Genomic DNA, 16,344 nt, shown 5'->3' on the forward strand with positions numbered 1-16,344 from the left:
CTGGCAGGCGGCCGGCTGAAAGGTGGCCCCGGAGGGAAGAGCCGAGTGGCCTTCGCCCTCACACCAGCCCCGCCCTGGCGCCACCCCCAGATGTGACTTAGGTTTCTGGCACACGGGACTCAGGCTGTCCTCTCACCTAAGAGGCAATAAGCGGCTTGAACCTGCCAAGCAACAGGAGGGCAACTGTCTGCGCAGCGCTGTGACCACCTCCAGAGACAAGTCAAAGCCTTGGCTCTGGGCCATCCTGATGCCCACGCTCTCCCTCGAATCCCCCCACCCCCCAGCAGTGTGTTCTCACAGGAGAGGGTGGGCAGGGCGCAATGGAGAGGACTTTAGGTTACAAATGCTGCAGGTTGTATTCAAGTTTCAGGGCTGAGGCTGGAACCCCGTGACCTAGGGGAAGGTCTCCCTCCAGCCTCCCATCCCCTCCGGAGCGGAGGGACAGGGACAGGGAAAGGTGTGCTCTCCTGGGCCCCCGGCCAGCATGCTGCTAGGATGCCACCTGCTGCCCACCTGGCACTCACGTTCTGCTAGACTCTCCCAGAAGCATGCTTCCTGTCTTAAGCAGGGAGAGCAAGGTGGCGGTGGGGTGCAGAGTGCACAGAAACAGTACTGGGGACTTCTCTCAGCATCCCTCCTCACGCCAAGTGATGGGCATGCTGGCTGGACAGATGCTGATCCCTGATGTGCAGCACAGCCAACAACTCAGGCAGACCCACAGCCACTCTCCTAACCGTGGACCACCTCTTCCTCCCTCCCTCCCTCCCTCCGGCGGCACTGCTGCCGCAGACCAAGGGCTGTCCACTCCCTGAATGGCACCTACACTCTTGTGGACTGGCTGGGGGGAGAGCTACTGGGCACATGGCTACTCTGCTGGGGGCATGGAGCAAGATGTCCCTGGCCGACCTTTCGGCCAATTCCTGCCTGCCGCTCCCTCAATTCCGAGAGCTGTGGGTTGCAATCCATTCAAGGCAGTTCCCAACATGCACCCCAGCTCTCCCCCCTGGCCGCCCCCGCCCGCCAGGGTGCCCATTTGGTGTGAAGGCAGACCTCCGACTGGAAGTTAGAACCACCAAGAAATGTCCTCGAGCCCAAGTCGGCCCGGAGAAGCAGACAAGAGGAGCTACAGGGCTAGCAGAGCAAATAGAAACAAAGGAAACCCATGGAGTCTCCTGCCCACGGTGGCTCAGTGGGGCAACACCAGCCGCCTGCACACCTTCAGAGCCCTGGCTGGACAGAGGCAACCGTGAAGGGGCCCTGCAGCTGCTCCAGCGGCTGCCAGGGGGCGCTGCAGGGCCAGAGGCTCCTCCTGAGGTCTCAGGAATGGGGTGGCGTGGGAAGGCAGGTGTGGGGGCTGGTGAGTCCTGGTGCAGAACCGAGGCTGCAGGTGGCGGAGTGGGGAGTGTCAGCAGGGGAGGTGGCAGTGTGGCAATGGGAGGGAACCAAGCTCCTTCTGTTAGTTCACACAGGGCACAGTGGCTCCAGGTCACCCTCAGGGTTTCCCTTTAACTGCATCTAATACCTTGAAGGGCTGACTGGGAGCAGGCGAGATGCCCTAGGAAAAGGGAGACGTTAACTCCACGGAGGATTCCCACTTGCCCGGGGCCTGGCCTGCCGATCAGGGGGAAAACCAGACACTGCCATCGCCTTCCTGCCCACCCGACCTGAAGCACGGGCACCGCACCCCCAACCAGGAGAGGACACACCGCCCTCCACCACTTACACAGTGCAGGCGGGTACCTGGGGTTTGCTTTTTGACTTGTGTTCCTGGAGGGGTAAACTCGCAGGGGCCAGCCAGCCATCCCCAGCACCTAGTCAGCCGCACAAGAACTAAAGCAGAAGCGTCCAGCGTATCCAGAGGAAGTCAGGGAGCCAGGGCCGGCCCTCCCTCCGCTGCCAACAGGGAGCGCTTGGGGCTGGGTGGCTAGACACTGTTCCGAGGCACCCCTTTGTCAGCCCCCCCAGCTGAGGTGACCCAGGGCATCCTCGAATTGACCACAGGTGCTGCTTAAAGTGCAAAGAGACCCGGAGGACTGGGTGGCATGCGGGGCGGGGCCTCTACCGCACACTCGGGTACCTTAGTGTCAGGCTTCTCCACTGCAGAGTGGGGGCAGCCATATCGGTGGCAGCCTTAGCGGACTGCGTGTTGTGGGGCAGAGGTGGGTGTGAGAAGGGTTCTCCCAGGGGCCAGGAAGCTGAGGGGAAGGGGTGGCGGTGGTGTGACAGGCAGGCACGGTGCTCTGGTGACTGATGGCTTTTGTGCCTGTGGCTCCTCGGCCTGCTGGCCTGGGAGCATGAAGGATGAGTGTGGGCGGCAAATCATACCCTGCCCACTCCCCACAAGCAGCGCTGCTGGCGGCACTCTATGGCCCAGGACGAAAATGACTCTAACTCCAAACACACTAAACCAACCCCCAGGTGCACCCCTGCACCCTCAGCTGTCCCCCCCTCACAGGCGTACCACTCCCCCCACGCACACGCACACGCACACACAAAGTAGTGTTTCCATAGTACTGTAGTGTGTCCAAAGGCAGACCAATTCCAGGCTGGTCCGCTGGTCTCCCCGCGCTGCCCACTAAGGGCTCAAACCATCTTTTGGGGGAAGGGGGACCTGGTGACAGTGAGACCCCAACAGGCTCTCAGGCAATCAGCCCCCGGCCTCCTGGCTTTGCTGTCACAGAGAAGGGCCACCTTCCACCTGTCTGCCTCTCCGAGGGGTGGGAGAAGAGCTGAATCTTGAGGTCTGCAGTTTTCTTCTGGTAGTGTCTTCCTTTTTCTTTTTAAAAATTATTGGATTTTCCCATTTTCCTTCCAGTGTTCCTTGGCTGCAAAGGGAATGTATCCCAAAGCCCGTGAGGGGAGGGCGTGGGGCAGGAGGGGAAAGCTGTGCTCCCTTGATCCAGCCACAAAGCTCCCTCAGCACTGCACCTCGGGGTGGCAGAGCCCCGTCCCACACGTTCCCGAGGAGGACGCTAGACAGGCGTAGAGAAGGTGGGAAGGGACAGACGGGAAGTGTTCCCTGGGGTTGCTAGCCCTGCCCTGGGGTGGCCCGCATCGCGGAACCTCCTCCTTCCGCTGTCCAAGGCCAGGGCTGTCCAAGCAGTGGGCGATGCACCGAGGCCAGTGTGTGCGGGCAGGCGGGTCAGGGAGCAGTGAACGGATGAGGGCCACTGGGGCTGCTGCCTGACAAGTTCAGTCCTCCAAGGGTCCATGACAGAGGGTAGGGCCCACCGGGCCTCTGCTGTAGCCAGCCCCAGGCCTGAGAGCTGGGCTTGGGGCATCTGACAGCCCAGCCTATGGTGGACTGTTGGCTGGTGCTACCGCTGAGGTTTTGAGAAGGTGACAGGGCAGAGGGGACACCCTCCCCGCCCCTGCCCAGCGGGCCTGGCTGTGTACAGGCCAAAGCCCACCTTACCGAAGAGAGAAGACGGTTTCCTTTTGCCCCAGAACTTGGTGACTCACAGCGTGTGCTCAGCTTGAAGCTGGGAGGGAAGCAGTGGCTGCATCGGGGACTGGGGGGTGGGTGGAGGCGACTGGGGGGGCGATGGCTGGCTGGTGATGGGTGTGGAGGTGAGAAAGGGTACGGTGGAAGCCACGGCAGAGGGGGAGCTGGGCGTGGCGCCGGGAGGCTCGCTGATGGGCCGATTGTAGAAGAAGAAAGGGCACTGCTGGATGAAGAGCTCGATGATTGTCTGATAGGTCCGCGTGGCCGTGAGCGCGTCCATGGTGCTGAAGTCGGGCCTCATCAAGGTGGGCCAGAAGCAGATGGAGAGGTTCTCACTGGTCATGAGATTCACCTTGTTGTTGTGGCTGACTCTGTAGGTGACACCAAATTCACGGTCAGACTCTGAGGGACAGGGGGCCCACCTGCGCTCTGTGCCCTGGTCACTGTCACCTGGCTGTCCTTCTGCCTGCCCACCACAGCAGGGAACGGAAAGGCGCAAGCACAGCCCTCTGTGCCCTGTCCTCTGCTCCGGTGTCCCCACACGGCAAGCCCCGGGGTAGCTCTGAGGCCCTGGCCCATGGGAGGCCCCCACAAGCCTTGGGGTGAACAGACTGCCTCCAGGACTCTTGCCCAGACCACCGAAGTGGGTGACAATGCTCTGGCTGTGCAAGATGGGGAGTGTGTGTCCAGCCAGAGCTCCCAGAATACCAGGGCCGAGATGAAACCAGGTCTGTCTGGGAACAGACAGTCCGTGCGGGTAAACTGGGACCTGTGCCGTTACCAGGTTTCCTGACCGCAGCTCCTGCCCTCACTGGACGGGTGGCGGCTTTCCCAGTGCCTGGGTTGGCGAGGTGTCACACACCACGGACACGAACACTGGAGAGAGGACGTTGGCACACTTGGGGCCACGAGGGCCTCTCTCAGACCGAACCAGGGTGGGCCTGAGCCAGAAGCGCCCCCTGGGGAGGCGGACCAGCACCCCTGCAGGCTGGGGAGGGACAGAGGGAGCCTCGCTCAGCCTCATTCTGCTGCTCCCTGGCCCTGACTGGTGATTCCTGCGGAGAAAAGACCAAACAGCAAGCCCTGCGACATACTTGTTTAGGTGGGAGATGACGTATTTGAAGACTTCGTGGTTTTCCTTTGGAAACTTCTTGAGGACTTCCTTGAGGGCATGCAGCTTTTGCTCTCGGTCGTTGATTTCTGAGGAAAGAGAAAACCAGAGACTTCCATGGCTGAGGCTGGGGTGTTCCGGGGCTCAGAGCAGACCCTGGTCCCGGACAGCTGGCGGCCACCAAGGCGTGCTGTGTCGGACCTTCTCTAAGGGAAGCCCAGCCTCTTTCTCCCCCGAGAGCCTGTGCCAAGGCACACCTGGCAGTGGCTTGGGCCCCGGGGCCAGGCCCACCTCTGGGTCCCAGGCGCCTGCTGAAGGGGAGCACTGTGCGCCTGGAGCTTCCTGGCCCCCACCACCCGAGACTCAAGGATCCAAAGAGGCTCCACCATAAAGAACACCATTCTTTGCTCATCTGGTTGCCCCTGGAGACAGGCATCTCAACGCAGAAAGCCCGCTTGCTTCCTGACCAGACGGGTGAGTGCTGCCACCCACCCACGCCAACCGACTGTCTAGGGAGGGAGTTTGTCACAAAAGCAGGGCTCTGTCCTTTTCCTGGAGCCACAGGACCCTCCACACATCTCCCTATAGGAAGAGCCGATGGAAACAGTGGGGGCTTCTCATGCAGTCCATCGAAGGGTCTACACCCCCGCCCCCTTTGCCCATCATGAAACCCTAACGTGCTAGGAGAGAACACAAGCTCACTAGGAGGAAACGCTTGGCCCACGCCAGGCCTGCCTCAGTGCCCTCACAAGCCATGAGGCAGGGCTGTCCCCCATGTCAAGCATGAGGAATCGAAGGCCCAGAGCGGTTGCAGAACCTAAGTGGAGACCACTCGCTCTCTGGGCTGGGCCATCTCAGCTGGAGAGCCATCTGGGGCCAGGCAGCCAGGACAGGTGCTCTGAGCGTGGGAGGTATCCCGATGGCTCTGCTCAGAAGTGAAGGCTCACTCCAGGACTCCAGGACTCAGCTCCTACAGCAGGGTCGTCCCAGGAAGAACGGCAGCGACCCCACACTGAGGACTGGGGGGTGGCTGGATAGGGGTCATTAAGAAATATGATGGTTCCTCGTTGGTTTGGGGGCACAAGCCCCTTTCCCCACAAATAAGCCACGCACACGTCTGCCTGCACCTGGAGGCTGGCGGACTCCCCAAACCCCGGGGTTCTTTAGGAAGCTTGTGCAGTAGCGGGTGTGCCAGAGGGTCGGTCTGGGGCAGTGCAGACAAGTCTGGCTCAAGCTAGACTTGGAAGAACAGATGGAACAGAAACAGCCGGCTGGGAGGGCGGGAGGTGCAGAGAGAATCTGCTGGGAAGTACTGACCCACATGGTCCTGGGTGCGAATTCTGCCTCTGACACCAAACAGCTGTGTGACTTTGGGGAAGTGACACATCTGAGTCACTTGTGTGTAAAGGGCTGATGACAGTGCCTCCCTCCCTTGGCGAAGACATCCCCGTGAAGAGCTCAGACAAGAAGCACCTGGGAGCTACTCTGACTTTCAGAAAACCAGTTAACGGAAGCTGCGGAGATGGGCAGGACGAGCTGTGGAGAGCTCTCGCTGGCAGGCCAACGAGCATGAAACTGGGTAAACTTTTTGACCTGCAAGTGACTTGATAAAAATATGTATTTTGGGAACATTTGCTTGTTAGGAAATGACCAAAAACAAACAAACAACAACAACAACAATAACCCCCCCCCAAAACCACAGAAACTAATTATGTGGGGCCACTATCGGCTTCATTTCTCTGAACCCAAGATTTATTTTAAGGGTTCAACCTCAAGGGCACACTTTGTCTCTGGCCTTGAGTTTCAGAACCCTTTCCTGTTAAGTTTCAAGAAAAAGTTTACTTAAAAGCAGTAAGCAGCTCCCAGAGGAGGAGCGTGTGCAGGGCTGTCTCAGTAAAACCATCGTGCCCTTCGAGATGTGAGCTCAGCACAGGTCACCCTCGGAGCCGTGTGTGCTGTAGTGAGGCGCTCCCACAGCCACAGCACCTTCACCTACAGGCAGCCTCACCCGCCCCCCTGGCTGGAGGCAGGAAACGGGGCTGGCCAGGCCTCCGTCTGCCCTGGATGCCCCCCCTTCCTATCCGCTGAGCAACAAGGAGGGTTGCTTCCTCTCTCTTCCTTGGGGAAAAGGAGGGGCAGGGTGGGGCTTACGGAGCCTGCTTTGATAGTAATTATGGACCACACCCAGGAATGCCACCCTCCTTCCTGACACAGTGAGGTGCCCGACAGGGACCTCCATGGCCACCTCCTGTGCTCCCGCTCCCTTTCTCCCACTGGCTTCATGGCATAGGCGTCCATGACTCGGAGGAGCATCAGGCGAGTGGGGGGAGGAGGAGGGAGGCCATGAAGGAGAGCACCAGGAAGCCTCCCAGGGCAAAGCCTGGCCCTGTATCTGCCACATGAAAAGCAAGGCCCATCGTGCTGATGTCCTGCTGACTCGACCTTGTTCACTTCCCTCAGGCAAGCAAAGCCCCACCAGCGCCAAGGGATCCACTCCGGGCTCACACTGGCAGCCTCGCCAGGCCAGCCCGGCACCAGGGATTTCTCACTCAGTGCCGGGTATGCTGGAGTGCTGGCCGAGTATTTTAGTCGCTTTTGGTGCAGCCCTCACCACCACCTGAGTGAAGGTGGGGCTGGGTTTACCCCACAGGCTGTCTCCCGGGCCAGCACACCTGCTCTGGAGCACCTGCCTTCCACCACACTGCAGCGCCCTCTCCAGGTGTCAGGTGAAAGCAAGACACTCTAGGAGAGGCAAGACAAAGTCTGGACACAGACCAGGCAACTTACAACAACTGAGACCACAGAACTCTGGAGGAAGAAGAGGGGACTGCGGGACGCCACCGTGGACCTCAGAGACTAGCTCATCGCATCCCTCACGCTAGACAGATAACCCCAGGCTCAAAGAAGTAAAAATACTGGTTTAAGGTCACATAAGTTGGTGCCAGGGGCGCTGATCTCAAACACCAGTCTTGCTTTGGTTGTGCCACTCTGCTGCCATCTTTGGCATCCAGGCTGCCAACAGGCTCTAGGCTTGGATCTGCTGTGCCCAACAGTGCCTAGAGCAGCGGTTCTCAATCTGTGGGTCGCGACCCCTTTGGCAGTCAAACGACCCTTTCACAGGGGTCGCCTAAGACCATCCTGCATATCAGATATTTACATTATGATTCAGAACAGTAGCAACATTACAGTTATGAAGTAGCAACGAAAGTAATTTTATGGTTGGGTCACAACATGAGGAACTGTATTTAAAGGGCCAGAAGGTTGAGAACCACTGGCCTAGAGGCAAATCCTTGGTGACCTTTGACCACCTGGCACACTGGCACCACCAGAAGAGGACAACACCCAGCTCAGGGCCACACCCCTCGGTGAGGCATGCAGGCACACCCGTGTGCAGTCCCCACCTTTCCCGCAGGTAGGAAATGACTCCAGGGTGTCCTCCTGGAGGCACAACCCGCAGTAGCCTGCTCAGTGTCCCACCAGACCGAGGCAGGGACTGGCACGTGCTAGGAGGTGAGGGACAACCCCACGCTCTTAAGCAGCTATGTGGACAGACAGGAGGAAGCAGGATCCCAGGATGAGAACATCACAAGGCAGCATGTGAATAAGAGCCCAGTGAGCAGTGAGGCTGGTCCGCCTGTGACCGGGCCAGTCTGTCGGTTAGAATCTGTGGCCCTATGCGGTTTCACCTGTAAGTGGGATGGTAAGATGGTGAGCTGCATCCTGAACCATTTTGGGTCACACATCCCTTTGACAATCTGATGAAAGCTACTGGTCTTCTCTATGGACTAAAATGTGCACACGGATCTCACTTGTAGTTATAGGTTCCTGGAGTCAAAGGTTCTTAGAACCTCTGCACTGAGACTGAGCCATAGGTCAGTGCTTGTGTGGCACTGGGTGGACCAGACAGGTGGTGGGGCCACGGGTATTGTGGGAGGTCAAGGAGAAAGTGTGGAGCAAGAATAATTGATGACACTTTTTGAATGCTGAGGTGAGGTGTGAGGAGGAGATGGAATGGGGAAGTCAAAGCTGTTTTCTCTGCCTCATGCCACCTCTTCCATGAAGCCCTCTCCTTACTTCCTCCACCACTGCCTTCTCTGCATTTCCAGCTCAGCTAGCTTCATTCTGTCTGGCAAACAGCTCACATGTGCACGCGGGGAGGGCAGGGACAATGTCTCAGCACCGAAGGTCAAGCCTCAGCTTGCCACTCCCTAGCGGTATGCTGTTCTTCATTTCTCAATCTCCCACACATCACCTTGAACGTGGTAGAAAGATGACTGGTGAATAATTACAAAAATCTCTATTTTGTGGGCACATTTTCAGCATGTCCAATATTGTGAAATTATGGAGCTAACAAAACAATTTGATAGTGACCTTGGTATTTGTTGTGATGGGATCTGAAACCATTTCCAAGCCCTGAATACACACAGACACAACAGTTCTTAGGTATTAAGTGGAAAGAGCTGGTCAAGTTGATGTTGCCATGGAAACCCAGCCAGGCTGGGAACAGCTACTTTTGGGCTTAAGAATCTTTGTTCCATGTCCCTGAACACTCACCCTGGTACTGCCTGGGTGCTGTCTCTGGCTCAGTTACCCACCCCTGACACTCACAGCCCCACTCTTCACTCAGCTAGCTTTGGCTGTCAGAGGTGTCACGTCACTCCCCCCAACCAGGTTCAAGACAGAGACCCAGCTGACTAGCTGGGGGCACAGGAAACACAATAGGAAGAGGAAGCAGAAAATCTCCACCCTTTTCCAGGCCGCAGTGGCAGCAAGAAGCGCCCTTCCTCAGCACTGGAAGTTGCGGAAGCTGCTGTAGGAAGGGCAGCTGATTGCCTATCAATAACACCTCCCTCTCCTGCTCCCAACCGCCCCCCCCAAAACAAAAAAATGCTATGTCAGCAATTCCCACAGAAACAATGGGATTCTGTTGGGTGCCAGGACTCTACTAGCCTCTAGATGGCGCCAGGTCAAGACAAATGCTGACAGGAATCCCCCTAGCTCCTAGCAAGCTGGGTACCAGCCCATGCCTCCTCTCCCTAACTTCAGCCGAGAGACAAGCCCAGGCTGAAAGAAAGCTGGCTCCAGTGGAGATTTCCTATGTGTTTCACATCAGGGCCAGCCTGGAGTCTGCTGGAGCAGGGATTGCTGGGAGGACCTCTATCAGGATGCAGGATCAAAGAAGAAGCAGACACCTGTCCCCACCCCTAAGTCATCTGGAGAAACCCGACTCCTGTCCTGAGAAGGCAGATGGGAAAGAAGGCCAGATGAGCTATGACATCCCAGAACTCTGCCCCATCCCTGGTGGGCTTGGGCAGGATTAGGAGCTATAAACAACTTTAATCTGGCAGGACCATGTGGATAAAATATGGTGGAAACAAACATCACGGGCACGCAGACCATGGGAAGGTGATGCAGGGCCCTGGGCCTGCAGCAGTCAGGTCCTGACAGGGGCACCTCCGCAGCGCAGGGGTGGCCTTCCGCCAGCACCTCTAGTCACTGAAGCCACTAGGAGTCCGTGACCCAGAACTTAAAGCTCTGCTGGTTTGAGACCTCCCTCAAATTTCTGTCATACCAGCCTTGTGAGTAAATTGTGCTTGCTTAGAACTCCCTCTTCTCAGTCCCGCTAGTGGGGCTCAGTGGTTGAGTGCTGACCCATAAGCCGAGAGGTCACCGGTTTGATTCCCAGTAGGGGGTGTGCAGGAGGCAGCCGGTCAATGATTCTCTCTCATCAATGTTTCTATTGCTCTATTCCACCCCCTTCCTCTCTCTCTAAAATCAATGAAAAAAAAACACCCCAAAACAACAACAACAACATCCTCCCTCCTTTGAGTTGGGCAGTGACAAGATGAGACTAACGTCCTGGGGTCTGAGGAACATGGCACCCCTTGGTCACTGGCAGACACTTCCTTCTGCTGCAGAGCAATGGCTGCTTCTGGGCTTGGTCTACCAGAAGTACAAGTTAGGAAGGCTGCCTTTGGCTAAAAAGAGTAGAAAGTGCTACATGTGGGAAGCTCCAAGAGGTCAGGTCCCCTCCTCAGAACTACACCAAGTCCAGGAAAGGCTGCCCCGGGGGAAGGCCGGCCTGAGAGAGGCAGGCCGGGGCAGGAAGAGCTGTAAGGGCAGGCGGGGGGAGCAGGCGAAGATGGCCCTTAAAACAAGGTGCTAAGTTGCTGTAGCCCCAAGTGATCATCTACCTGGGGCCACTGGCCTGTCCCTTTCCCTCAGAGGCTGGCTGATAGGAGGAGAGGCGTGAGGGAGAGGCAGGGAAAGGAAAGTAACATCTACCTCTTAACAGGGCCTGTTGTAGCCCCGCCTCTATAACTTTCCTAATCTCATTTCATAAACAGGAGTAGGGACAGCAACATAGAAAACGAAGGGTCAGAGAACATCACAATATGCACTAGCAAAGGAGCACGGATTCAATCCGAATTTGACACCCAAACTGGGCTCTTAACTCATGGAGTTTGGGGGGCCCAGAGAAGAACCTCTGGTCCTCAAAGGCAGGAGCCTCATTTCCAAGTCCCTTTGGTGTCATCTAGTTCCCTTTCCTTATGTCCTTTAAGTCTCAGCTCCAAGAGCCACAGTGCCCGCCCCCGAGGGCAGGACCCATTCTTATGGTGCTGCCTCCTCCCCTCTCAGGGTGCCCAATGCAGTCAGGCTTGGGTGCCGGTACTCACTGTGCGCCTCCACCAGATCAATCTGCATGTTGTAGGGGACCAGGGGGTCAGGCAGCTCTGAGAAAAAGCTCTTCATGGCACCAGCCACGGTATTCACTGTGAAGTCTTTCTCTGCCAAGTCCAGGTTGTGGTCTGAAAGGAAGTTGGAAGAGTGAGGCCAGGTCGATCTAAGCTGTGCAGAAGCAAAAGGAAAACCCTGTGCTTGGGGGAAGTCAGGGAGACCTCGAGGACCCTGGGGTGCTGCCCAGGGCTGGCCTGGAGCCTGGGCAGGGCCTTAGGATGACCACAGACTGGACAGGAGCAGCCCTGGTGCTGCTAAAAGAAGGTTCTCAGATTCGTAGAGGCCGACAGCCAACACCTCCTTCCAAGGTCACCCTGTGAGGAGCCGCACCCCCTCCTCTGTGCCATCCAGTGAGCTCCCTCTGTCCGCCTGGACGTGCTGCTCCCTTTTCCTGACACCCATCCCTCCACGGGAAGAAAGGAAGGGGCTTTCCTAAAAAGCTGGCTCACTTTTCATGGTGGGTTGCAAACACATTACCAACAATCTTGACTATTGTCACCCCAAGAAATTCAATAAAAAAGAAAAAAAATACCCTGCAACAGTCTTGATTGCTGTCCCCATCTTCATCCCTTATGATGTAGGACAGACTTGTTCTTTTCCCTCTGGCCCCTCAGCTTATGACACCACTGACCTCGGTCTCTAATTTTTTCTTTTCAGACTTGACTGCACTCCTGATTTGTAAGAAATCATCGACTGAGAGTCATTAGCTGGTCCCATTTTGGGGGGATAAGCTGTTACAGATTCTTGTATATACGGTACACGTGCATACCCAAGGGCGTGGCAACACCCTCATGTGGACCTCATGCTTCCGAGCCCAAAAGATGAACGTGCGTCCCTTCTCTCGTGTCACCTCTCCCCACGGGCCGCTAGCAGAGACCTACTGTGGCGCTGCAGTGCGATGGCCCTGGTGCTTGGGCAGGGAGCCTGCTCCCGGCTGTGCACTGGCAGCTGCTCTGTCACGCAGCCCGCACAGGCTGCCTGGCTTCTGAGCCTGGCTTGGTCCCCTCAGGCCCAGCCGTGTGTTTAGTCTGACCCCACTTTGATCCTTAGGTTACCTCCCTCCCTGGCCAGTGACATCTGAGAACTTTGATGGCTTTGGCTCATCTGCTCTGGCACCGGTGGGTGAGACTTCTCATCCCACAGAACGCTCAGTGCTAAGAGGCAGAGTTTGGCCGAGCGTTGGGGTGAAAGAGATTTGGCCTCTCAGAGCTGCCCTAGCTCAGGAGACGGGAGTCCCGCTAAGAGCAAGTCTAATTCACGAGAGCTCAGCTTTAGAAGCCTGAGTCCTAGGGCTCAGCTAAGCACAAAATGTTTCCTTGCTTTCTCTCTCATGCAGGGACTTTGTGAGAGGGGCACTCCTTTGTGGGAAGGGGCCCTGGCAAAATAAATTTGTCTTCTCAACCCAACTTTACATCATGTGCATGTAATTACGCCTGCATGGCCCAGTCCCAGGGAGGCAAGGCCCTCCAGTGGTGAAGGAGGCATGTGCCAGGGTGACCCGAACAGTGTCTGTGGGAGGTGATGGGCTGACACAGGCTTGGCAGGGGGATGTTTCCGTTTGCTGACAGGGCCTGTTCCTCCTCTGTGGCAGTGTGACCATGGAGGCGATCCTAACTGGGGCCAAATGCTTTCTGTTTCTCAGTCACCAAGCCAGCACCTCTTGCTCTGGCGCTGTGTGTGGCAGGAGCACCCCCAGGGCTGAACTGCAGCTCCCTCAAGGGGCTCCACTGGCAGTTTGGCTGTCGTGGTCGCCTTGACTGGCTCCGGCCTCCGGCCTCCGATGCTCAGCAGGCTGTGGCCTTACCTTGATCAAACTGTCTCTGCAGACTCTCCATCTCTGACTTGTTCCCGCTGACCCGGTAGATGCCTTCAGTGCTCAGTCCTGAGGAGAAACAAGCAGGTGTCTTAGGGGCAGGCAGTGGAGAGCAGAGACTGAGGGGACAGACTCGAGGAGAGAAGGGGAGAGCATGAGGCACCTTCCATGAGAGGGGAAAGGGCTAAAGCAATTTCCTAGATGCTTCAACCTATTTCCCCCATATTCTTTTTATTCCCCACTGAGTTTTAGAGAGTGTAAGAGAGGAAGGAAGGGGGAGAGAGTAGGGAAGAGAAAACACCAATGTGAGAGACACACTGATCGGTTACCTCCTGTACACCCCCCAACCGGGGCCAGGGATCAAACCTGCAACCCAGGTACATGCTCTTGACTGGGAATCGAACCCTTGACCCTTCAGTGCGCGGGGCGACGCTCTAACCACTGAGCAACACCAGCCAGGGTCCCCATATTCTTTTTCACTTAAAAATTTAAAATACTTGATTTTGAAAAAAATAAAAATAATACAGAAATACACCAGCCAAAGATAACTTTGTCCACAGTTTGACGTATACTCTTGAATTAAAATTTTTTTTAACAAAAGGGAGATAATATTCTCTTAACCCACCCTTTTCACTTACCAACTACTAGTATGTTGTGAACTTACTCTAGTCATTAACTATTCTTATTTTTTTTTACAATATGATTTTAAAGACATCAAAGGATATAATAACTTTAAAAATAGTCCTATTGTTAATCATTTAGGTTTTCCCAAGTTTTCACTGTTAGAAATAACCCACAATTATGTTTTTTTGGATAGCTAGTAAGTATAACAGATTCTTGGCAGTGTGTATTTCTCACTTTGTGAATTTCCTATTCACATTCTTGTTTATTTTCCTGTAAGAGTGGTTCTTCTCATTTTGCACTTGAAAGAAGTCTTAGAATATTAAGCAATTGCCTGTGTTAATGTTATAAACATTTACATTTTTTGCCTTTTTGTTATTGGTCTCTTACATTTGTGTATTACATTTTTAAAAGTACATAATTTAAAAATTTTAGGTTTCCAAGACCAGTCATTTTCTTTATGATGTCTTCCTTTGTTTTTATGCCTAATACGGGTTTTTCTATTCTTAGTTTAGTTTCTATTTCTTCCTTCTTTTATACTTTTTAAAAATTCAATTAAATAGTAAAGAAGAATATAAAGCATCAACCGAGCAACTGGCCTCCACCCTTCACTCTCACCCCTTGGCAGAGTAGATTCTAAGCACTGTCCACCGACTCCATCTCCCCTTCCAGGGAAGGAAAGTCCACTGTGGCCTCCTTACATCACCGTCTAAAGGACAATTAAATCCCTGTGAAAACCAAGACGGGGTCTCAGGGCCAAACCAATCCCGGTCCCTTCTGAAGACTGGCTTCGAGCAGCTCTGGCCGGCTGATGGGGCACTGAGGCAGTGCCCTGAGCTACCACTGCACACACACCAGAAGGCAGTGTAGGCAGTGGAGGGAGGGCCAGGCCCTGAAGAGGGACCCATCAGGTGAGATAAAAGCAGCCAGTCTGCCTGTTCCTGGGGCCCCAGGTTAGTGACAGGTGAACTTTGAAGAACACAGAAGCAAAAGTCACCAATTCCCTGGCTTAAAAGCTGTTAACTGAAGACCGGTCTTTCACCACAGAGAAAAGGGGGTTAGTGGATCGGTCCCAAGGACACCCTATGGTGCAATATCTAGCTTATGAAGGAGCTGCCATCACGGCACTCGGTGAGAGAGGTGCGGACACTTTCTAACCTGAGGCTCCAGATGCACCCCGGCTCAGTGGTGACCTTTCCCACTGCCCCGCGCCCCCTTTTGGAATGAAAATGCTTTCCTGCATCCACCCACCCTCATTCATTTATTAAAGAATGATAATACCATTGACTCCTCAGTCCCCAATAGTAGGAGCTACTAAATGAAGGGATAACAAACGAGAAAAATGAGGTTCAGAAAGGTCTTGGCCCACACTCACAGCGGGGAAGAGGTAGACTGGTCTAAGTCCAGGGCCTTTCCCACCCTCTGTGTCCACACTGTTCCGGAAGTCACTTGACATTTATCCACCAGGCTGAAGTCCAGACCAGTCTTTCCTCCCAGAAATACCACACTTGAGTAAAGTCCACTGGCCCTCGGCATTCTGGTAGCTTTGTAGATGGTACATCCCCTCCTGCCGTCAACCCAAAGGTCAGAGGCCAGGGGCTGGACCTTGTGCTCCATCCCTAGTTAGTAATTTTACAATGGTCTCTTTCCTCAGTGACTTCTCTAAACTGTTCACAGATGTATTTAAACTTCCTACTTATTTCACATCTCGAGTGACGCATATCACATGCTTATACATGAAACCATCCACATTTGGGCAAGCCCTGGGTGGGTATGTGTCAGCAGGCTCAAGGCTTCACCACTGGGTTGAAAAAACTATTTCCTAGGTAGTCTTCTCTTGACCTATCATCCCTCTCCAATACAAAGAAAACGAGCAGCAGGAGCTTCCGAAGTCCTTGACAATGTCACACTGCCCTCCCGGAGCCCCAGTGTGGAGAGGCACTCTCTAAACTTCAGACCCTCACAGCCTCAGGCCATTCCATCATCTCTGCAACCCTGACCTTCAGCTCAGACAGAGCAGTCCTCTGCACTGTCTCCTAATGGCCACTTGCCCAGCACCACAGGGCAGAAACAAGTGCAAATAAGTTATCTGGAGATTTTCAGAGGTATGGGCTGCCGAAACCTCCCTAGATCCATGATAACCAAAAGGGAAGCATTTGAAAGTGCAAGGCCAGCTCCACAGCATCAATTAATCATCAACTTAGTATTTCCTGTAATGCGGATGCATGTTTACTTTACGAAATCCCATTTTAAAATAGTAATTCCACCGCTGCCCTACACAACACCATAACATAATTTAGAAAAGCTATTATTTGCTTGGCCAGTACAACTTTTCACAACTACTAATTAGACATCAATTAAATAAAAACAAAAATTGCAGAGCAGACTTTGAATGCCGTGAAGGCTGTTAGTGAAACGGAGGGCTAGTGCCATCAAGTGACATGGGTGAGGATGCAGGTGAGAACCAGGACACCTGACAGGCATGGGCAGCCAAGGAGCCCAGACCAGAGCAGGAAAGGGCTGGGGTGCTGCAGGCAGAGGGGCTGGATTCTAAGGGGGGGTGTCCTGGGACGCACGGGCCCACACAGAAACACTCTAGGGGTGACTGGCTCACAC

The 16,344-nt window shown here is 54.9% G+C and overlaps 1 protein-coding gene across 1 annotated transcript in view; it reads right to left on the reverse strand.

Moving 5' to 3' along the window:
• Positions 1 to 3,372: 3,372 nt before the first annotated feature.
• The window catches only part of ARHGAP35 (Rho GTPase activating protein 35), a 131,920-nt gene continuing 118,948 nt past the window's right edge, over positions 3,373 to 16,344 (reverse strand). The window contains exons 4-7 of the mRNA XM_070402347.1: positions 13,099 to 13,176; positions 11,234 to 11,365; positions 4,540 to 4,645; positions 3,373 to 3,816 (exon numbers count right to left, since the gene is read on the reverse strand). Of these exons, the coding sequence (XP_070258448.1) occupies positions 3,459 to 3,816; positions 4,540 to 4,645; positions 11,234 to 11,365; positions 13,099 to 13,176 (674 nt within the window). The 3' untranslated portion in view covers positions 3,373 to 3,458. The remainder of the gene's footprint in view (positions 3,817 to 4,539; positions 4,646 to 11,233; positions 11,366 to 13,098; positions 13,177 to 16,344) is intronic.

The sequence above is a fragment of the Myotis yumanensis genome, unplaced genomic scaffold (assembly GCF_028538775.1).
Source record: "Myotis yumanensis isolate MYYU_CA2020_CCGP unplaced genomic scaffold, mMyoYum1.0.hap1 SCAF_23, whole genome shotgun sequence".
Taxonomy (NCBI): Eukaryota; Metazoa; Chordata; class Mammalia; order Chiroptera; family Vespertilionidae; genus Myotis; species Myotis yumanensis.